Below are 24,138 nucleotides of genomic sequence, written 5' to 3'. Positions count from 1 at the left end.
AGATGGGTTTGATGGAAATTAATTAAATTACAAAGATATTTACAATCCATACATATTTTGAGACAGCTGTTAACAAGTACGGCGTATTTATTATGTAGAAACTATGATCTATGAGGTAACTTATGAGATTGTGTGAGGTAAATCATTCATTTCCCCGAACTGGGTTAGAATTGTTATGTAGCCACCTGTTCGTTGTAATTAAGAAGCGACTGACGGGATCGGGTGTTATACTTGCGGAGTTAATTGGTGCATGTACGCCGCGTAGATCGATGTTCACTCCGTTGGTCATTGGATTGTCTGGTCCAGACTCGATTATGAGCAGGCCGCTGTCATATAGCTTGATATGGCGTTAAACAACAAACAAATGTTCGTTACTGTTAGATGTGGATTACCATCACGCAATGTATCGACTCATTTTTTCATTGATCGTAGCGAGGATATTTCATCAAACAATGAATAAGAGAACGTTTCCACATTTGTCCGTGCTGTGGGCAATTTGCAAAGAATTTCTCAAGGAACATGGACGTAATATGTCACTTTATACTTCATTTCATGCATACTCTCGTCAAAAACGCATGCACATAAACTGAGTAATTCCTAACGTGTGCGCCATTAATGACCAATTCGGGGATGATACAAGGCGTTGATAGCGAAACTAGTAATAAGATTAAACACATCAACCCTGATCTATTTTTCATCGGGATGTTTGAGTTATGCAAGACCTGTCATGAATGTCAGGTGAAAGGAAAACCAGGTCAGACAAATCCCCAGACCATTGGTGCTCCTTCCCCCATTGGAGTGGAATCGGTCAAGTCAGTATTAACTGTGTTGGTCCCTTGTCTGCAGCAAAGGCAGGGTGTTTAGCATTTTTTAAGAAATAGAAGCACCAGAGACATTTTAAGTTTCTCACAATAGTTGATTTACCACATTTTTCAGTCTGATCAAGGGTTGGATTTGATAGGTGTGTTTCATCAAGTTCCATGGGGGGTCAAATCTAGTGCTTGTCATCTCTGTCTCACCAGGCATTGGAGAGATTTCATCTGACTCTTGATCATATTATCAGGTTGTTTAAATTGTAATGAATCAGGTTTAGGAATACTACAGTAGCACTCTTATTGCTTGCAGTGAGGGAGTCTGTTCAGGAACCATTAGGGTTCAGTTCCTGCCAGTTATTCTTTGGTCATAAAGAACCTGTAACAAGTCAGTCATGACATAACTGTAGGTGATCCATTTCCAGCAGAACAGTCACCCAATAATCTGAAAGCATTTCAGGTGGAGAATTTGAAGTAAGAGTGTGCGTAAACTGATTTTTTTTATGCAGCCTGTAGCAATATTCAAGCAATACCATTGGTGTGTGTGTGTGTGTGTGTGTGTGTGTGTGTGTGTGTGTGTGTGTGTGTGTGTGTTTTTGGAGGGGAGGGGGGGGTAAGTAATCAAGAAATGAGCGTTACACAATGTATGTATGTGGGGAAGACTTGTAAACTTTAAATAGGCACGTCAAATCTGTGTTGGAGACTGACATTATAGATTCAAATGACAGTGGGTGTACTTTACTTCATTACCTTATATGCCCACACACACACACTCTTGGCACATTAAGTTCAGTGTGTCCTTTAGTCATTTCAAATGGAGCATCTCATCTCTGAATCCCCTGGATCCACCAATGCATCCTGTAGCCCAAGCCTTACATCACCTGTTAATGTTGTACAGACATAAAACAAGTAAACCTGTTACCCAATGAACAAATGTAGCAAAACACTTTCCATTGCCCTAAGACATCCCAGCTTAAGCATTATCCATTTTGTTATTCAGACTGTATTGTAAGCATATGTTTGTGACTCTGTATTAAATAGGGAAGAAGCCAAGTGTTCTGAGTGTCCTGTTCCCCACATCCTCTAAGCAAAGGCTGATCAACTGTCAACTTCTTTGATTGGCATGTTCAAACTGTTCACCCTTAATAAAGTCTGACTCAGACCCCAAACTACTGACAGAGATATTCAAGTAAAGTATGATAACTTTGACCTGATTGAGGCATTTTTAGCTTCCACTGACTAAATGAGGTGATGTGAGGTGAGGTCAGGTGAGGTGAATATTTCGCTCATATGACGAAGTACATCATGTGCCATGTGTATGTGTGTCTGTTTGTTCTAGCCCAGACTTAAGCAAGTTTTATAGTGCCAGCTCACCATGCCATAGTTAAGCATCAATACCCCACACCCCACTCAGACAGTCGTCGTTGTACCCACTAATGCTGGGCGCCATGCAGGGATCAACAAGTATCATATTTTGGAATATGACATCCACAGGTCGAACCCACAAATTTCATCTCTCAGGGTAGACGCTCTAACCACTACACCATCTAGTTGGGAAGTAAGTGGCTGGGAGTACCAAGGCTTGTTACAAGCACGAACATCTGTGTATTCATTGATCAGTTACGTAACACTGATCACATACGAGATATATAAATAGAGGATATTATATGAGTGTCCATTTATACTGTGTCTACCACACGAGTGCCTAAATGTTGGTATCTCCAGAGTGACAGTGAGGGATATACCAGTATTTAGGCACTGGTGTTGTAAACGTAATATGCTATGAGCACAATATAATATTCTGTTTATTACCAAAGTCGTTAAATTGAGGAAAATAAACCCAAATCCACTGTCAAACATGGGCTGACTACCTGCCATCTACATGTAGATGCAACATCACAGAAGAACCATAACAGCACAGCATTGTTCATGACATCATGTCACCATGACAAGTGATATATTTTGCCCTAGGGCATTGTATGAAAAATATTAACCCTGATATGTTCGCCCTTGGAGGTAATGTATAATTGTAATGCAATATTGAAACAGAATCATTCATCATGGGACCTGGGCCTCCTTTCACAAAGCACTTAGGCAATCCTAAGACACTAAGGTAGCGTTAGTGAAATATTAAAGAACTGGAGTTAATGTTAACCTTAGTTAAAGAAGCTTCATGAAAGAAGCCCCTGGTTCGTTTGAATGTATGTCATAGTGAGTACTTGTTATGAAAATTGCTATGTTACTTTTTAGAATCAGTGACATTATTTTAAGGTGCAACCAAAATTTTAATGGTGCAGTCAATCTACAAGCTAGGTAGCACTTGGTGCAGGAACTTTGAAAAAAGTCTAAGTAATTGCACCCTGAATCCAAAACCAACAAACTAAATACACTTACATTGACAAAACTATCCGCCATTCAGTGTTTTGGAAGGATCAACTGAGGATCTCCTTCTTTGAGGAACTATCCTATTAAGAGATTTGGCCAAGTGTAAATTTGCCATGACCTATTGGACTTCTAAGGCAAATAAGCCTTAGGTCAAAGTCAAAGATAAATTATTACAACAGTAAAGGCTATTGCAAATTTGTAAAATTTATTTTATCAGAGCATGTTCCAGCTTTGCTATATAGGCAAGTGTGAAAGAAATGTATACTGATCCTGTAACGTGATAAACAGAATATTTGTTGGGTACAACAATTTTTCCTTGAAAATGCATCTTAACGAAATAGTCAATTGTTATTGATCTTGTGTGCATGACTAATGATTTAGTTCAGCATCCACCAATTTCTGGGTTAAACTGTGTGTTCCAATTTAGGAATCAACATGTGACACATTAAATGGTGTTGAAGCTGAAGCAATTTTACAAGGTTTTGCTAGTCCATCTACCTCAGCTTTTATAACTGTACAGTCTTCGACGTTTGCTTCATCGCGTTATAGATGAAAGTGTTGTTGATAGGGACAAACTGACCAGTGATGATCTTGATGACCTCTTGGGCCGCGACACCACCTATCATGGCTGCCACCGAGTGAAGCTCTGCAGCCCCATAGCGGCAAATTTCATGGACAAAATCATCCTTGACGGTTGGCGGCAGTCCCCAGTCATGAAGTAACTTGACAATGAAGGCCTTCAGTTTAATGATGTCAGATTCAACCTGATCATTGTACCAGCCTGGGTAACGGTTAAATTCTTCATAAAACTTGTCAACTCCGCGCAGAAGGATGTAAAAGATCATATCATCCCCCTCTTCATCTTCCAAACACATTCCCAATTCTGCGATGTTTGCCTTGGAAGGGTTATACTCTTCCACTAAACTTCGACATCGGACAACCCGCACAAAAGATGCATTTTTGCAAAATAACCTGACATCTTTCTCTGCAATAGTGTTTGGTCCCTTCCCGATCTCCTGCAGCAATCTCTGGACATGTTGCATCACTTCCTCCATGTCTCGTTCAGTTTGTTCACGGTACACATTCTGTAGCTGTATGTATCGCACGGAATCAGCTGTCATATCAGGAATGGTTCCTCTCAGAGGAAGAGAACCTTTGACTTGTACAAAGTCTTTCACAGCCCTGGCAAGGATCCAGAATGATTTGCTTTCACTATTCAGATGACAGCAAGCTGGATCTTCAAATATTTTCTTGACTTCTGATGGGATTGAAGTTGGAACAAGTGCTGAGTTGAGATGTTGTACAGCCTCTTCAAAGTTCTCCTCTTCCTCTTGGATATCATCTTCGTTCTTCCTGGTTCCTTGCCTTATCATAGCTTTCAACTGGGTTTTCTCCTTGTAGTTTTTCGGTGCTTGTCCATTGTGCTCTTCTTTCCATTGTTGCAAGAACTTGTACAGAACTACCAGCCAGGGTGTATGTGAATGTTCCTTTTTTGTCATCTTTGCAAGATCAAGACTATCACAGTACTGGACCAGTCCAGAGAAAGGGTTGTCCAGTCGGAGGTCATCATGGGCATTGTCTGGATGTGATTCAATCACTGTGTGCTCCTTGACCACCAGCCTTATTTCACCAATGAATCCATAACAGCGACACACAAGGAGTGGCACACCTTTCTCCCACAGTAACTCATCCAGCTGAAGTAGAGTCCTCTCAGACAAGTTGATAGCAATAACTATGCTAAAGGTGGTGAAGAAATCAGGGTTGCTCTGTAGCAGATTTTCAGCACTCTCCTCAACAAAGTCACCCGTGACATCTTCATTCAACTCAGCCAGGAATTCTGTAGCTACTTGAGCCTTACTCCTTCCCAAGCTGTCTTTGGACAGGAAGAAGTTATTTCCAACATCTTCACCACTAATTTTATTGCCATCCACTATGGTGTAGGAGCCCACACCTGGTAGGATGAGGTTTTTCAATATCTCCGTCCCTGTTGCCGTTACATTGATGAGGCAAACACGAGCTGACTCCAGAGCAGTCTGACCATGGTCACCCCACAATCTGAGCTGCCTGTCATATTTATTATTCTTGTCAAGTCCACTTTTGCTGGGGGCTGTCATGCTGCTACATGTAATAACTCAACATGCATCTAAATCTGAAATAGAAGGAATATCATAATAGTATATCATCATGGTCAATTTATGTTTTTTGTCATGGAGTGAGCAAGTTTAGTTTTATGCTACATTCAGCAATATTCCAGCTATATGGCAGTGGTCTGTAAATAAATGAGTCTGGACCAGACATTCCAGTGATCAATAGCATGAACATCAATCTAAGCAATTAGGAACTGATGACGTGTCAACCAAGTGAGTGAGCCTGACCACCCGATCCCATTAGGTGTCTCTTTCAACAAGCATTGTCGCCTTTTGCATTGTGATATGTAATGAAAGAAATATGAATTATACAGATGTTTGATTCAAAGACAATCCATAAATTGCGCATACAAGTTGAGATATGCTGTACTAATCTGATGTAATCAACATTAAGATATAACGCCAGACACATTTCTTTTTATATGTTAAACTTCAAATTATGAAGTTTTAAGAATGAAGCCTTTAAGAACAAGCAACAAGTGTTATTTCAATGAATATATATTAGCACTAACAATAAAAGCTTTAATCATTACCCTACTCCTCCACCCAACTAAGCAATGTGACCTAACATAGAGATTGTCCTCACAAAATGATGTGGTGACTTATTCTAAGGAAGCTTCACCATGTTATTTACTTTGCTGTACATGCACAGAAACCATTTTTCTCTGTGAAAAATACAGAATTTACTCAAATCTTGTTGGACATTTTCTCTGAAAGTATTAAGACATATTACGGCTCAATACTATATCACTAACCCTAAGGATCGTAAAAGGTGACTATTCAAAAGGAGGGTGATGGTGTGGTTGATGACAAGTGATGCCAAACCCTAGGTTACATGAAAATGTGAAAAGAAAGGCTTATCTAAGGTTACTGGACGTAACGGGGTGTTGATCGGAAAGCCATGAAAGTTATAGGCACAGATTTGGGTGAGACCTAAAATAACATTTTAATGCTATGGATCGGCGAAGAACGAGAAAAGAGATGTCAGCAAAATGTCGGAAGTAAACTGCACATAGCGATATACCGTATACAAGTAGCAAGTCCACACTAAGTGAGTTGCCAAGGGACGTAACTCTGTAGTACTCATGAAAACCTGGTCCAATTTTGGGGGTCCTTGTTTTACGCGTTCTGGCTTTTTCCACGATGTATTTGGGTGAAAAACAACGACTGGTCCCTTCAGAAGATATTCCCGAGTTGGCGCCATTGGCGAAAAAGGTTGGTCTGCTCTGTTCTTTCATAGTTTTCCAACCCTTTAAAATATTGCTGAACATTGAAATTTGTTTTATCAATCGATGGCACACTTTAGATTATTTCTATCATAAGCACACATCAATCCTCTCCATTATAAAACAAATTTTAACTTAATGTAACCAGGGATGCACATTTCAGATAGATTTGTGTGAGGGAGGGGTGTATTGCCAGGGGCAGACAACTCCATGTGTGAATCCAGCTAACAATGATCGTGTCATTAACTCATTCATTGAGTAATTTTATTTAACATGCTTAATATGTTTTAAAGTGTTCAAATGTGTGTACTTTGATTATTAAACAGGTAGGAAAGCATTATTTATGTTTCAAATACCTTGTGCAATATGTATGTTATTTTCAGATTTACATGTATTTTCTGTCTGTATCCAGAAGTGACAGCCATAGAACACAAAATTGTGGCTAATAATAGTAATATTTGAAAACTGACAATATTTTACTGATCTTTTAATTTAAGCAGAATTCAGCATTATTCATTTGTGGATGTCATAGCACTTACATAAACACATGATGTAGATTTGGGTAGAGAGTAAGTATTTTTTGCACATTACAGCATCACAACATATGCGCAACATACACTGATACAATTCAGGATCAGATTTGCTTCAGGTTTGAAACATGGTATCTTCAGCACTGTCTTTAAAAGCACTGTCTAAATTGAATCTTCAACACTGGTGATACAGGTTTAAGATTAGAATATATGAAAACATGTTACAATCTTAAGTTCATCTTAATTGATGCAAAACAAAGGTAGCACTTCATAATCTTGACTCTCTAACTTGAATCTGTTTCAATAATTTAGTGTTAAGATACTGATTGTGCCAACATTGACATTGTACATCAGTCATGATGTTTAATGAACCGTTTCTTTCTTCTTCTGCAGACCTGAAACATATGTTGATTCGAAGTTCTAGGATGTTCAAAGAAGACGTATAATTCCAGATGAAACATTTTTCCTCTGTAAAGCACTGTGCTGATAGAAAAGACTATTAATATATTTGTGGTTCAACAACATTTACTTAAAATAGTTTGGTACTTGAAATAAATAGGTGTGACGTTTTTTTCACAAAAATGGAAATGTGGACATTTCGCAGAGTTGACAGTAGTTGACTTGATCACCTTGTTGATCAAGAACGGATGGACAGAATTTAATCAGGTAAAGTTTGTTGCAATGCTGATGTATCAACAAACCTTGGAAAAATAGTTTTAAAAATCTGAACCGTTGATCTAAAAATGGTGTGGACTTGCTAATACAAGCGATAAGGAAAGAGTTGATCATAGCCTACACCAAAGGTAACACTAACAGTAACACAAGTGAACACAACGATGGACGACGAGCACGAAGTCTGTGAAGCGATAGCCACAGTCGGCAGCTAGAACCAGGCAGCGCTATGTAAGCATCTAGGACCGCTAAACTGCATTCTTGCCTCCGTAATGTTGCCACACATCGTTCCCACCAAATATCTATTTTAAAACGGAATAATCGCGGATGTGACTCGCGACAACGCTGTCGTGAGCCAAGGTAGTTTATTCAGTTACACTACATCCAATATTTTAAGTTTGAATCTGACGTTACATATTACACTAGATTCCTTTTTTTTATCTCAACCTATCTCGCTTACGTCACACAGAACATCACATACCAATAAACAGGCGAAAATGATCAATCGCTGGGCGCCGCCATCTTGAATATTGTCTCGTTCACGCGAGATCTTGTCACGCATCGCAAAACTAACTTTAACCGGGCTGTTCCAGTATTATTTGTGTTCAGAATCGGATACAACTTTTAGAGAAGTGTGCGTGTGCGTGCGTGCGTGCGTGCGCGTGCGTCTGTATGTGCACACGAACTGTATTTTCACCCGAGTTTCAATAGAAATTTATCAAAATTTCAGGACAATTTCACTCCTGCACACAACCTCAGGATCCGCCTGTTAGGATAAACCAAATGGAATATCACGATCATGAACATATTACTGTATGCATAGCATGTTTGTGGTCATGATATTTCTTTCACCCAAACACAGTATGAGGATGAAGACTTGTACAGATAGACAACTTCTTTCTTCCAGTGGATGCGACGTTCCGGTGTAAATTCTAACACCGATAACAAGCAAAAAATGAATCTACACCGAAACCACAGGCGCTCGACACTGGCACATATTTGGAAGTATGGCCTAGAATATTTAGGTCATACTTCCAAATATACATGTATATCAGAGTCAAACACCAATGACCGAAACGTTGCATCCACAGCAAGAAAGAGATTGTCTATCCATAAAAGTACTAGTCTTCATATCCTAATCATACCAACTTCTATTAAAATGCCACTTAAAGAAAACAAACATAGTATGTTTGTGATCATGACATTTCTTTCACCCATTTTGTTTTGGGGAGGTGGATTGGTGGGTGGAGTTAGGGGTGTCATTCACATCATATGTGCTTCTGCATAAAAATCATCAACACACCCTTGCCTTAGCCATGAATAAGGAACGGTTCTTTAACACCCCTAAACCTGCTAATTACCTCAACGGAAAACTTACAACACGCCTTTATCTAATGTCAGCATTGCAAAATGTGCACAGAACGACTACTTCGCATGAATTTACGTTTGGGTGTATAATACTACCCGTACTGAAGGCGGGGTGGGTTATTATGGTGGATATACCAGTATACCCAGCGTATACCTTCCCTCTATTTATGTGGCAATAGTAAATTATATGGGGTTAAGATAAGGCACTTACCCTGAGCCATATGTCCACGTCACTCTTGATGCGACCAGTGGCCGATCTCCTTGACTGCAGAATACGTGCCCACCTGCACAGTCAGACTGACCATCTTGAACCATACAATACACAGTGATGTAATGTTTCAAGAACGAGTAGATCTTCAAATAGAGCGAGTTCGTTTTGTGACGGGATCTCTCATTTTGCCCATCATTTCTCTTCTACCAGAAACCATGCAGTGACCGATTATCACATGCAGCACTGTTTCACATTCACTTAGGGTGTGTTATGAATGTTTAAGATGTGGATGAAGAAATAGTTTCGTTTATTTTGAGGTCATAAATCGATAACCACGGACATTCTACAGATGATCACGATCACTAATCCTCGGTAAACTGCTTTACAAGAGGAATTAAGCCACCGGGACGATGCGACTTATATTGAGATCAATGCAACAGTTGTTTCCTACTCCCAGTTCATATTCAATCCCCTGATACATATTTTATCCTTCCTGAAAGAGATGTCGATAACAAGTTTATCTCAGCTACCAGTATTTGCACATCTGCATCTTAGGCAATTCTCAAGGTACCTCTTGCAGAACCACACTCTGGACAGCGTTAGAACTTTGGAAATGTCATCTGGTAAGCTGGTAACGCAGTCAGTTTACTCAAGTTACACTACGAATGACTACAATCACAATACTACTTGTGTTTCCTCTTTGCATGTTGTTTATGAGAAATCAGGAGCTGGGAAGATGGGGTGCACATTAATCATGAAGTCCAAAGGGTAGTGGGGAATGCTTCTCCGTGAATTATTTTTCGGGGGATCCTTTCTGGACCTGTCCCTAGTTATGTACATAAGTAAACGAGTTGCTGATGCTGTTTAACGACACTGATCCTCGAGACTGACAGGTATGTTCAGACTCCTCTTTACAAACACTTACACATCATTGTTGACCTTGTATTTGAGTATGTTAATGTATTCTGTCAATGGGCGTGATCTAATGACAGTGGGACTGAACTTTTTGTGTTACCCTTGAAGATCCGGATTAGAATTGATCTGACATGCATGTCGTAAGAAGCGACTAACAGGATCGTGTAGTCGGGCTCACTGACTTAGTTGACGCATGGAATCGGTTCCCAATTGCGCAGATCGATGCTCATGTTGCTGATCACTGGATTGTCTTGACTATTTACAGACCGCCGCCATATAGCTGGAATATTGCTGAATGCGGCCTAAAAACAAACCTAGTTTAATAAATCCAATTCCTCACGCGACAGGACCCAAACAAATGCACGCTGACATTGGAATGGTAGACCCCTCCGGCTCTCTCGGCGGTCTGTCGGTATACTTCTGTAAAACCCGTGAAGGTCCAGGTTAGAACTTATCTTCTGTAACCCATACAGCCGTAAGAGACAACTAACTGGGTCGGCTATTCAGACTCGATGACATGGTTGACACATGTCATAAGTTCCCACTTGGGCAGATCTGAATTGGCGGTCGTATTGTATAGGCAGGTTATCTCCCAAAACATAGATGCATAGTCAGCCATATCTTACACATCCATAATTTAGACACTAACGGAGGGGATTGATTATGACAACACCCATGGGTGAAATGGAACAGTCCTAATTAGTTTTCCCTGTTCCGTAATTACGCTCTCCTGCCAAATCGACAAGTTACCACTTACATTGGACTCTTCCAGCTCTGGTAAGCCAGTGTGCAGCTACCGTAGAACCGACCATGTTGTTGTTTTAAACTCGCAAAGATATGGCGGTGAACGTTTTGGGAGAATAACCACAGGCAATACTTACGGAGCATAACTCAACCCGTTCAATATTTATCTGCAAAACTTGTTAGAAATATCAGTCAGAACCTATTGTGGTGCCTTTTGCTATTTGCAGATGTTTGTGATTTATCTATTTCTCCGTTTCCGTGGAAACGATTCGGACTTATTCTCAAAATGGAAGTATGGACTTCGTTTCCGGAGCAGAACTCAAAAGCTTCTTAATATCTTTCAGCAAAACTTGACATATATGTGAGGCAGACCTCAAAGTGGTGCCTTTCGCTATTTACAGATTGTGGTGACTTTCATTTTCTGGGTTTCCATGGAAACGATTCGAATTTTCAGCAGATCTTGGTATAAACACTCTTCAATAAAAGAAACGCAAAACTCAAATATCAAAGAAAATCTGGTGTTATTCAAGGACGTGTAGATCAGCGAAAAACAAAGATACTTGAATGAAATGGTTGGGATGGGCTACGTTTCCGGAGCACAACTCGAAATCTTTCAGTTGGTCTTGTCAGATATATGAGGCAGATGTTTAAGTGCCTTCTGATGACTCTTGTATATTAAGCCGACAAGGCATGGTAATTGAATAAATAATGTCATGATTCATGTCAGAATATGTCGTGCTTAATCATCCAATATGTAAGGATTATTATCATTATATACATTTACAAACCTGATCTCTCAGTACGGGAGAGTTATATTATTCAAGTACATTTGCCACAAATCTCATTTACATAAATACACACCTGACTCATTTAATACACTGAATGCAAAGAAAATTGTGATGCAGGTGGTTAATACGTCGACAAACACAACTGAAAATCGAGAACAAGCATTATTTTAATTTCTCTGAGTGACAAGAGTTTGAACAGTTGAGGTTTTGTCAGTTGGGACCAACGAGTAAGCCTTATGGTGAATTAGCTAGGAGGAAACATGGAGCGTATCATTCTATTCTTCCCATCGTATTATGTGTTAAACCATTCATGATGCCACCAGCTGGTATAACTTAAATATTGCTAACCGCAGCGTATAGCCTTACTCCTTGGCACTGTTCCTGAATTAATCATTAAAACACGCAAAAATAGTGTATTTCTTTAAAGCTCCAATTCCAAATTCCTCAGATCAAAGTGTAACGAATGGACTGTCCGACAAACTTGCGAAACTATCCAAAATCCTTCAGTTGTACCACAAGCCATTCGTATGTTGTTTTTGTTTGTTGTTTAAGGACGCATTAAGCATTAATTGATCTACTCTGAATCAGACAATCCAGTGATGAGCCACATGTACACACGCAATGTGCACTGGGACCGAAGCTTGTAGTAAGTAGCAACTAGGGGTGGTCGGACTCATTGACGATGGTGATGCTTAGGATTTCATTTACTGGTCTGTCCAATGCATATATAATCAGCGCGCTTTTATTCACATTTTTAAAGAGAGCTTGAATAACATGTTTGACCAACGACAGGGGCCACGCTCAAGTCTGTGTCCGTGAACTGGACAGACTTAGTGAAGAAAGCATGATGGTATGGGGACAGTTTTTCGCACATGGACGTTCTCCCTATGTTTTATTGTTCGAGGGAAGTTCAACACCTGTCCTGCTTCCAATTTATATTCATTCATGCAGAGGTATGCCCATGGACTGATGTTCCAACAAGAGAACGCTACTGTGACCGCATTCAACAATTCTTACACTGAATCTGGCACACTGAACGCCGGCGTGCCAGATTGGCCCTCGTGTAGTGGGTCGACGTGTTCGCCAAAATTGCTTGTTGAGCAATGGCGACATCATTTTCGGGGCGTGTTTTAAAAAGATCCACGAGGAAACCTTGTGTGGCTGTATGAGGTGCTAGAGGAGAACAAAACCCTTAATGAAGATCCCAACCGATTGTGCTTTACTCTGTGAACTTTGTTTTGGAAGGTACCTTGATATCATGAACGGTTTCGCTGTTCAATAGTTTCGGCGAGACTTTTTTCCCAGTGATGCCAAGCTGTTCTTTGAACAGCATACAGCTAAATCTACTGTGTTATAAACCTGATATTAAACACCTAGTTAAAACATTCCTAGTGTCGAGTGTTCAGTGCTGCTCAATATATGCTATTGATATATTTACTGGGAGTGTAAGATAACCTTTGCAGGTAGACAGGTGAATGCAATGTATTTTGAGAACTTGTTTCCTGACTTCGTTCAAGCCTTCGTGTAAGCTTGGAACGTGTATGGTAAGGTGTATAATGTCCGTGGCCTTCTTACGTAATGAAGATATGAAGAAGAAGCATAAACATCATACTTACTTTGTCTCGACTATGGAATCTTGTCGTTGCAGAACGTCACTAGGCCTGTCTCAGGATGAAATGGACATAACAAATATACCAATAGATAGCGCTGGTCCCCATAGGTCGCGCTGGAGCAGGGTGTATGGTTACATGATAGGAATAACGCATGGATAATGTAGGATGGTAATGTGAAATGACAGGAAAATCAGCATTTCATATACCTTGTTGAAAAATTCATGTAGAGGATAATATGAATATGATGCTTATGGATGCAAGAACAATGTATCAGTTACATAGGCGGATCCAGTGGGTGTTGCAGGGTATCCTCATAGATGAAACATTTCCAAAGGAATGGAACAAATTGTCACATTTTTCTTAATTTCTCTGCATGATCTGTTTCCTTCTTGGCCTCATCATTTGCATTTTATCAATCTTGTTAATCCAATATCCCCTACTTTTTTGGAACGGTATATATACTGAGTCAAAAAAGAAACTTCATGTTCTTTCTTCAGGGCCCTCTAAAAGTACGAGAGATGGTAAGATGGTTAAATTGTTATTATTTCATGACTAAGATCTGTGTGGTGTACTCGGTACACTGACAGTGCCACAATCAGTTCCATTAGGCTACACCGCCGTTCCAAAACATGGGTATACAGAATGTATACAGAAAGTCACAAGAATAAAAAATCGAAATTTTTTCAGTTCATTATTGTGCATGGCCGCCCACTGCCAAACACCGTCTCCTCATCGACTGCCTGATGCCCGATTCTGCGTCATTGCTCTTGCAAGGCAGCGCCAGGTTCCTGGAAATTCTGAGGTTTGTTCCTAAGATCAAGAAACCTTATCCCAAGTGCATCCCTATTGTGCTCTGATGGATTAAGGTCAGGGGACCTCGATGGCCAGTCCATGACGTTGATTACAGCGTTTTGAAGGAAATTTCGTGTCAACATCGTGGTATGCGGCAGAGCATTGTCATGTTGGAACTGTACACCTGGGCCATGAGCCGCCATGAAAGGAACGAGTTCAGGGGTGAGCACCTGGTCGCGGTAAGCAGCAGCTGTGAGGTTTCCACAGATGACCAGAAGTAGGGAACGGTTGTTCCCACAGAAAGCTCCCCGCACCATGCAACTTCCGCCCCCGAATCTGTCGACTTCCTGCACACAACATTGGGCATACCGTTCACGACGTCCTCTCCAGACTCTATGCCTGCCGAATCTGAGGGTGAACCTGGATTCATCGCTAAAGACGACTCGATTCCAGTCTCTCTGAGTCCAACTGAGGTCACGTTGGGTCCACAGCAGACGTTGACGTTGATGAAACGGCTTAAATATTGGCCTACAATATGGACGTCGAGAATGGACATTGGCAGCCCGCAACCGATTTCGAATGGTCTGTGAGGACAGTCGACCTTTAAACATCTCAGCCCTGGTTCGTGTAGCCGCCAGAAATCTGTCACGTAGGTGACGTAGCACGATTTGACGGTCTTCTACTCGTGGGCACACGTGGACGACCCGACCTTGGGAAATCAAAAGTTGTGCCAGTTTGTTGTAGACGACCTCGCAAGTCATACACAGTACGACGGCTGCAACCCATTGATCTTGCGACGTCAATAACTGATCTTCCCGCTTGCAACATGCCAACTTTGCACATTTGACAATCGTGGCATTTAAAGTACTGTGGTTACAATTTTTTTTTCCAATTCTTGAGGCGAATGCAAACACGAGCAAATGAAGATACCTTCGATGCGAAGATCACGTGATCGACTGCACGTGCAAAACCTGATTTGGCACTAACGTAAATTGCAGCACGAATGGATGGGTTTGTGTGGGTTTTGCTAGCGTTTTTCTAGAGTCGAAAGATAGGGATCCCATTTCGGATACATAGATGTATCATCAGAGAAAAAATATTCAATAGATGAACACAACTGCCAACCAAGTTTCATTCCATGAAGATATCAGACTACTATACTAAGGTACCAGTGGCCTACGGTACCAGTGATTTATGGTACCGGATTTAGGATGTAGCACTTTTGGAAACATGGTTCTGGTCGTATTGACAATAGTTTTCTTCTGAGCAGCATAACCTGTTGTCATAAATGTCAGCTCATCACTGGATGAGATGGGCGGTTAAATCCTCAGTTCACCATTGGTGCTGTGTGTGAAGCCCATTGTTCAGTGTCGATGCCGTGACATTGCCAGAAGCTGAAACTCAGTCACACCAGTGTCAGTCATGTCAGTTAGGTTTTGCATAGTTCATCTGTTATTCCTTCCATTACAAATATTCACCAAGGGGACTGAAGCTACAAAATTTCGGCAGGGCAGGGCCGCCTACAGTGATCAACCGCGTATGATAACTGACCATCAAAAAATATTAGTCGCCTTACACTAAAAACACAGACAGGTATTTCTAACCCATCCTATATATATATACTACTCAAAATAATACAAGGAACACCTAGGTTTTTATGATAAAGAAAACACATATGATGGGATGAAAACGAATTTTATTGGTGGTTATGGTCAATTCATTGCAGAAACTAAATCAGGTGAGTTCAGATCAAACACAAGCAGTGTATGGACACACGACATCTTCTACCTTGATAGGGTCACAGGAACTGGGTTCTCTAGTACCGCGTGCGTGCCCCCTCTAGAGGTTCTCAATGCAGGCGAGGCACCGTCGTCTCATCGATGGAACAAGATTCCTCAGAGTGCCTTGGGGGAATGACGAACCATTCCTGTTGCAGGAATTGCAACAACTGTGCAGCGTTTATTGGGAGCGGATGGTTGACCCTTACACGTTGCCCCAACACGTCCTTACAGGTGTTCAGTGGGCGCTAGATCGGGTGAATAAGCCGGCCATTGCATATTGTTGACGGTGTTTTGTTGCAGGAAGTCAGTGAGCACTCTCCCACGGTGTGGTCTTGCGTTATCGTCCTGCAAAATGGCTGTTTAGTGCTGGAATAATGAGGGGTTGCAAAATCCCATCCCGATGCCTTACGGCAGTCAGATTCCCTTGGATGTGATAGAGAGGAGTGCGATGACCAATGCTAAAGCCTCCCCACAGAATATCTGACCCTCCACTAAACCTGTGTCGTTTCCTAACGTTTACGTCAGAAAACCCCTTACCCGGACGCCTGTACACGTGAATACGGCCATCATTGTACTGCAAACAAAATCTAGACTCGTCAGTGAAGAGCACATTGTTCCACTGCGGCCTATTCAACGCAAATGGCGTCTGGCCCATGCTAACTGTGATGTGGAGGCAGTGGTGGACGTACAGCTTGACGTCGTGACCATAAATTGTTCCCACGCAGACGGTTCCTGATAGTCTGATCTGCGAAATTGACGTCTGCATTTCAGAGGAGACTTCTAAGGGTGTTTGCAGTGACAGTTCTTTGCCGCAATGTTGTGATGACGATGAATTTGTCCTGTCTATTAGTGGACGACCTGGGCGGCGTTGTTCACGGACTTCTCCAGTTGTCAGGAAACGAACCCATAATCTGTGAATAGCCCAGGGTGAAACATTAAGTCTTCTCGCTGCCTCACGTACGACAATCCCCCGGGTCAACCCAACAGCTCTCCCCTGTCGGAAATGCTTAGACGGCGTGGTTTTCAACATGTGACTAATCTGTGTTCCAAACGTTGCAAGGTGAATTTATGCACGATGTTCAGGGAGAATTGCACTATCACGAGCACTAGATGTTTTGGGTGTATTCGGGAGAATAAGATCCATGGAAACCTTAATTTGAAACTCAAAATTGCGGGAAAATGTGTACCTTCTAACTTCAAACCCTTCAAAATTCTGTTAGGTTATCATCCTAACACAACGTGACCTTTAAACCCTCACCAGTTGTCTATCAAATGAAGTCATTACTTTGCACCCTATCTGTGTAAATTTTCCAGCATTTCACCCAAGAGCATCTGACCCAAAATTACCGCTATTCCCCGGATTCTTTTGGGTAGTATATAAAACAGAAAACCCGCCTAATACAACAATGGCGAAGGTCATTATACTTGCCCCTAAATATCCATTCTGTACTTCTATACTCCATCCATGATATACACATTACATAATAACGAGCAACTACTTGCATTTGCTATTTTATTTTGTCACATGTATATACAATAATTCAACATGAAATTCTTCAGTTTCTATAGACATTAGAGAAACATATAAATATATATGTGTATGTATAAATTAATATCTTAAAAACTGATATACACACAACAGAGACATAGATAAAACTGTGTGACATTACATTGTTCTAAGTGCTAACTGGAAAAATAGTTCTCTCATAATGCAACTGCAGCACAATTTCATATATGCCCTCCCATATATGCAACACCCATAAGCACACAGCCACCCACACCACTGTGATACTTTCTCACACAGACAATGTGTCTCACCTGGTCATTCTGTCCCACACAACTGCTGCAAGGTGTCATTCTGCATTATATAGGCAAGGAATTCCCATACAGATCAAGACTAGACTACCCATGTCTCACCCCTGCAGCCAGTGCTTGTTCACTGTCCAGCAAAGACAATGTGCCACATTTATACTAATGAGGGCAAGGTGCCCCCTTTACATACTGCTATACACAGGCAAGGTGGTACGTTTACACTTCTAAACTCAGGCAAGGGGCCACATTGCCCCACCCAAGAAGAAGCCACATTTACACTTCCCCAGACAGGCAAGAAGCCACATTTACACTGCCCTAGACAGGACAGGGCCACAATTACACTGCCCCAGACAGCCAAGGTGCCACATCTACACTAATGCAAGCAGGGTGCCACATTTACACTGCCAAACATGTGCAAGGTGCCTCATTTACACTGCCTCAAACAAAGTGCACCGGCTACCTATAGGCAATATGCTCCACTTTACACTGCTTCTCACAAACCAAGTGCTCCATTTACGCTTCCTCACACAGTCAAGATACTCTGCTTTGCACTGCTACTTGCAGTAAAGATGCCTCATCTACACAAACACTCAAGGTTCCCCTTTCACTCAGTTACTGCAGGAAAGCTGCCCCATTCACACTTCACAAGTTAAAATCTTTCACAATGCCACATTTATATATCTAGGTGCCCAAATCACACTGCTACAGAGAAGAAAAGTGCCCCATTTACACTCCCTCAAACAGGAAAAATACCCCATTTAGACAGCCTCAAACAGGTAAAGTGCCCCATTCATACTGACATTAATATATGAAGGTGCCCAATCACACTGCTACAGAGGAAAGGTGCCCCATTTACATCGTGACTTTACATATGAAGGTGCCCAATCACACTGTTAGAGGAAAGGTGCCCCATTCACACTATCTCAAGCAAGGTGCCCCATTCGCACTGATATTCATACATGAAGGTGCCCAATTACACTGCTACAGAGGAAAGGTGCCCCATTTACACTGATTTTACACATGAAGGTGCCTAATTACACTCCTCCATAGGAAAGGTGCCCCATTCACACTGTGACTTAAAACATGAAGGTGCCTGAAGCACACTGCCTCACAAATTTCAAGGTGACAAGGACAGAAAAACATAAACAGGACTATGTTGAAACCAGGTGCCCTGTAAAATGATCAGTTCACTCACTACTGAATGCATACAGAGACTGTTTTCCAAAAACTAGAGAGCAATAAGACTACACACTGCTACGCCACCAATGAACAGGTAAAGAATATTCAACATAGGTTCCACTGTTCATACATCAAGTGGCAGTCAATGTACATTACCAAAACAAACACTGGTACAATTAGAGAGTGAAACAAAATAATTACAAAGATATTGTAGAAGGTACTACATAACCACTAAAGTATAAAACATGCCCACAGAGTAACCTCCCCTTCATCTGTAAGTGGTGAGTAACATCAACAACAGCATAAGACTGATCCCCAAACACAGACCTTATAATCACTGCCTCCAACAAAGTTGTTATTCAAAATATGTAACTTTGAGGATAAAGTTTTCTTTGTGATCTTCCTTTGAGCATTTCGAGAGTTTATTCAGAAGTATTGAGCAAAACAAAACTGCAATGATATCAGACAATCACCGTCTAAATCTGGTTCATACATGTCTGTGTAGTTCCTCATGATACTTGTAGCTCACAGTGTGTCACACAAGAATTTCAATTCACTTGATGCTTTTGGCATGGCTGAGGAAATAATGGGATTCAAGTTTTAGTATCAGACTACAGTATTTGACCAACGTGCGAACTGCTGTCATCAACTGAAAACCTATGAATGAGGAAGAATATAAATGATAAGAAATAATCTTTGTGTCTTAGTGTGGACTGGGAAGTATACCACCACACATAACATTGTCATAAAGGCAAACGCCTGTTCGATGCATGGCAAAACCTTTGAATAAATGCAACTCACAGAAAGATAACACACCCAAATCTTTCACTGCAGTATCTGTGTGAATCATGACACCTAGTGCCAAGATATATACGTATCGCACAATAAGTTCATGTGACAAAATCTTAAATGAATAAATAATCTTGACATAAGATATGAAAATAAATTGAAAATAGTATATTCTAACAGTATATACAGGAGGTAACAAGCCACATACGTTTTTGATAGGGACCTGACTCATGGTTTTGATGATAGCATGTAGCCCCTTCACGAGTCAAGGGTCACAGTTTTATGCCGAGTCTTGAGTTCTTACCCTTCAGATATGAATGGTATCACAACAAAGTTAACCCTTACAGGTCCAACAAACAACTCCAGTCTCACTCCCCACCTACCCTTGTGCCATATCTTTACAAAAGTTATCAAAAAGCAAAGGACACTCCTGCTGATCTGTACTTTGACTGACAGTTCATTCCCTAGCACAATGAAAGGATGTATTATCAATTAATGACATCAACGACTTGGAAAGTCTTAATACCCCTGATGCATGAAATCCAGGCATAAACTTATTTTATGGTTTCATTTTGAGAACACAATGGACTGAAAAATATTATGAATTAAAAGTAATTAAATGTTTTCTAACAAAATAAATATTTATTTTTATGCAGACTTTTTTCAATATTGTGTTTGTGATTGATGGGCTGAATTGCCAACTACCAACATAGAGACAGATCACATTCATCCCCATTGACGATATTTTCTCAACTGCATTCCTTCAACACCTGTGGATTCATCGGACTGCTTTGCTGTGTAGTCGGTATGTCTAACCAATCAGGACATGGCCTGGTTCAACCTTGAGGGTAGTCAGTCAGTGCCTGTCCATACTAAAGACTCTTCAAATTTACATTCACAAATATTTACAAACCATTTTCTTGCATAAATCCACCAATACATTGCTTCAATATGTGTCAATAGTAAGAATCTCATATAGACACATGGCTTAGGTAATTTTCTTGACAAAAAAACATATTCAGTTTATTGGTGTATTACCAACAGACACCTACTACCCAGCATTGCAGTCACATGTTCACTGGAGATAAAGAAACACAGAGCATACAAACCCATGATATACAGACTTGGATTCACCAATGGCCTATGAGTATTTCCAGATGCTCCCATATTATCTCAGTGCAGCTGATACTACCGGTATTCTTAAAGTTTACAATTCTTAACATACACATCATATACGACAAGCACACTTTTCACACTGTTGCTTCATCTGATAAAGGTAGCAACTTACTACAGTTGGCAAATATCACTGCTTTCCACCATGTGATGACTGAAACGTGAGTGGTTGGTTTTACTCCACTTTTAGCAATATTTCAGCAATTTTACGCCAATGGACACCAGAACTGGGGTTTCACACTTTGTACCCATATGGAGAATCGAACGTGGGTTTTTGGCGTGACAAGCAAACGCTTTAACCTCTAGCCTACCCAACCACCCTGATTGAAAAAGAAATTGCCTGTGTTGTAGAATTGATATAATTCTTTACTAGTGTATGTTCAAATGAGAAGAAAATAAAGAAGGTCACAATATTCCCTATTGATAAAAGAGAGAAATCTGACACTTCATAGAGATACTTAAAGTATTTGTCTGTACATGTGATAAACAGTCTACTCCTCTAATACCTAGTACTCATTTCTTGGATAATTTGTTAATGAGACATTGTGACACTTTGTGTTGCTGGACACCACACAGAAACCTTACAGGATTGTCTTAAACACCACATACAAAATGCTAAAACAGAGTAATCAATATCCCAGTTCTTGCTGTAAGCGCTGGCTTATAATGCTATACCACAATTAAAGTACAAACCTCAGAAAAGAACTAAAGTTTAACTTACTCCTTACTAATAAGTAACATCAGCTCATAAAACAATACACCTTGATGGGATACTTGTATGATGTTTCTATAACAATCTCTAAAACCTTCCTACTAACCTATATGGAAGAACCTGGTGACTGCTCTAATGTGTTAAGCATTAAGCATCGACAGCATGGGAAGAGGACATGAATGTTATTGGCACTTTTACAGTTTTCTTGGTTTACAGCTTTCACTACCTTCACAAACAATTACAAAGCATAAAATCATCATCATTAAACATATCCATATTTGCCTTACTGCCAAATTTCTGATTGATTAGAAACAAAAACATCTTAATAAATGTATTTTATTATAAAATTTATATCTGCTACAGCATGATTTCTGAGCGCTCAAACACCCCAAGTATGTCTTCACTGACAAAAGTAAATATTGATTTGTTTCTGCACATAAACATAATACCTATGTTTATAACAAATGTATCTTTAATTTTTGTCACACACTAACAGCATCTTGGCAAATATATGTATAACATTTAAAGATTTTTAGTTATTAATGTTAGCTAAAATTACTTGTTAGTCTATAATATGTAAGCCATGAAATACACATGGTGACTAGCCCTGTCACAGCCTATTATAATCACAAATACATAGCAACACAGCAATATCTGTTGTACAATCTGCAGAAGCAAATAAGAGAGTGAAATGCATTTTAGGTAAATCATGACTTGACCAGTTAACATGGAATTAAAGCCTACCTAGTGCCCACAGGCACCAACAACCTGTGACTGTGAGATTTCAAAGCGTGGCATACCCAAGGGCAGCACCTCTGTTTAACATTGCAGCACTTTATGCCCAAGTTCCCAAGTACATCTGCTTCAACAAACATATTTTGGCAATAGATTCACTAGACTAACGTTGAAACCAGAAGTGGATTTGAATTTGCTCAGATCGTTTGTTCCAGCGCTGTTCCAACAACTTGTCCTTTGTGGTTTCATTCCTTGATCTGTCAACATGCTGACAATATACTCATGTTGACAATATCTTCGTTTCACTGACAATATCCTTTGTACATTGACAATGTCTTCTCATGTTGAGAAAGTCACACAGCTCTTGTGTAAAAGGTGAGGTAAGATGAGAAATGTGTTCATAAATGTGTCATATCGACTACTTCCATACCTGTGAAGCTCCTGTGTGTGGTGAAGTGTGTGCCACAAACACTTCAGCAGCGTGTGCTCTTCATGAATAAATACAACAAGTATGTCTTTGGTCTACTATACAAAACTGTCCATATAATAGTTTTTCTCCTGTATTAACCGTTGTTTTTTCATTTGCGCACGCTGAATAAACTTTCTTATCTCAGACACGACAAACACGCTTGATGTGAGTGCTATCAAGAAGAGGAAATCTGAAACATGAAAAAACAAATAATTAGATACAGAAACACCAGCTGTAAATTCATAACTCGCAACAGAGAGAATAAACAGCAAGTTAGTGGGGACATACATGTACATTTTCCAGTGGGGAACATTGAGTGAATGAGGGGTATAGATTACGCTGCACTCAGCAATATTCCACCTGTATGGCAGCATGTGTGGACCAGATAATCATGTGATCAACAGCATGAGCATCAATCTACACAACTGGGATACAATAATATGTGTCAACTAAGTCAGTGAGTCTGACCACCCAAACCTGTTACAAGCCTATTACTACAAGCATGGGTTACTGAAGATCAATTATAACACAGACCTTCGCAGGTCGAGAACATTAAGGAAACAAGCAACTGCTTCAACGCTGCTTCTGCACTTTACCAGCTGGCCATCAGGGCCTGCTGCTACCTGCAGGTATTAAAATAGGCCTTGAAAGAAATCTGCTGGCCCAAGTCAAACCAATAAAAAACAAAATAGACTACATTGTACAGTTTCACACGGTTCCTAAAAAACTGAGTGAAGCCTATGGCACACAGAAACTTAACATGATACATCGTGGATGATTCCTGAACATTAATAAAGAAAAAAATGGAAAACATTCCAGCTGAAACATCATTGAAAACTAATTTAGTGAAGGCCATAAGGGCCTGCACATATTTGAAACTGCTGGGCTGATACAATAACAACTGGCACTGGGCCTCCAGACCGGCCGTTATTTCAAACACTGCACTGAAGTCGATATTATCCAAACTAAGTAATAGCAGATTGCAAATAATCAAACCTGGACCTGCTAAAATTGTGATGATAGCACAAGGAATGGTCCACTTTGGATGTAATGATACATATCAACCAGGTCCAACATTTTACCCAACTGATCAACATTTCAGATGCTTCTGACAACAAGCATGGAGGACGAATGATCTTTTCTTATCCTGAGTCTCACAGGTTGTTCAGTGATGTCAAGACTAAGGCAAATGGGTGATTGATACGATCAACATCTAAAGGAGTGATGACCCAACAACGAAGTCATCAGGCTGCACCACATGTTCCATTTAGTCATCTCCTATAAC

The 24,138-nt window shown here is 40.4% G+C and overlaps 2 protein-coding genes across 5 annotated transcripts in view; both read right to left on the bottom strand.

The window, feature by feature from the left end:
• Nucleotides 1-24,138, bottom strand: part of LOC137258357 (calcium-transporting ATPase type 2C member 1-like) — a 127,292-nt gene that overhangs the window by 60,777 nt on the left and 42,377 nt on the right. For 2 of the 3 annotated variants that reach the window (XM_067796009.1, XM_067796010.1), the window contains exon 24: nucleotides 17,484-23,043. In XM_067796009.1, the coding sequence (XP_067652110.1) occupies nucleotides 22,910-23,043 (134 nt within the window). In that variant the 3' untranslated portion in view covers nucleotides 17,484-22,909. Of the gene's footprint in view, nucleotides 1-17,483; nucleotides 23,044-24,138 lie in introns of those variants that run through there. The other variant, XR_010954627.1, reaches the window with a different exon arrangement.
• Nucleotides 3,386-8,337, bottom strand: LOC137257873 (NEDD8-activating enzyme E1 regulatory subunit-like). Of its 2 annotated transcripts, none has more exons than XM_067795361.1 (2): nucleotides 8,254-8,337; nucleotides 3,386-5,346 (listed from the first exon to the last, which is right to left on the bottom strand). In XM_067795361.1, the coding sequence occupies exon 2, from the start codon at nucleotides 5,309-5,311 to the stop codon at nucleotides 3,704-3,706; it is 1,608 nt and encodes a 535-aa protein (XP_067651462.1). In that variant the 5' UTR covers nucleotides 5,312-5,346; nucleotides 8,254-8,337; the 3' UTR covers nucleotides 3,386-3,703. The 2 variants fall into 2 exon arrangements, with proteins under 2 accessions (XP_067651462.1, XP_067651463.1); XM_067795362.1 differs by lacking the exon at nucleotides 8,254-8,337 and adding an exon at nucleotides 7,915-8,074.

Source organism: Haliotis asinina, chromosome 12, assembly GCF_037392515.1.
Source record: "Haliotis asinina isolate JCU_RB_2024 chromosome 12, JCU_Hal_asi_v2, whole genome shotgun sequence".
Classification (NCBI taxonomy): domain Eukaryota; kingdom Metazoa; phylum Mollusca; class Gastropoda; order Lepetellida; family Haliotidae; genus Haliotis; species Haliotis asinina.
Note: the sequence above shows the minus strand (reverse complement) of the source record. Positions and strands in the feature narration are given on the sequence as shown.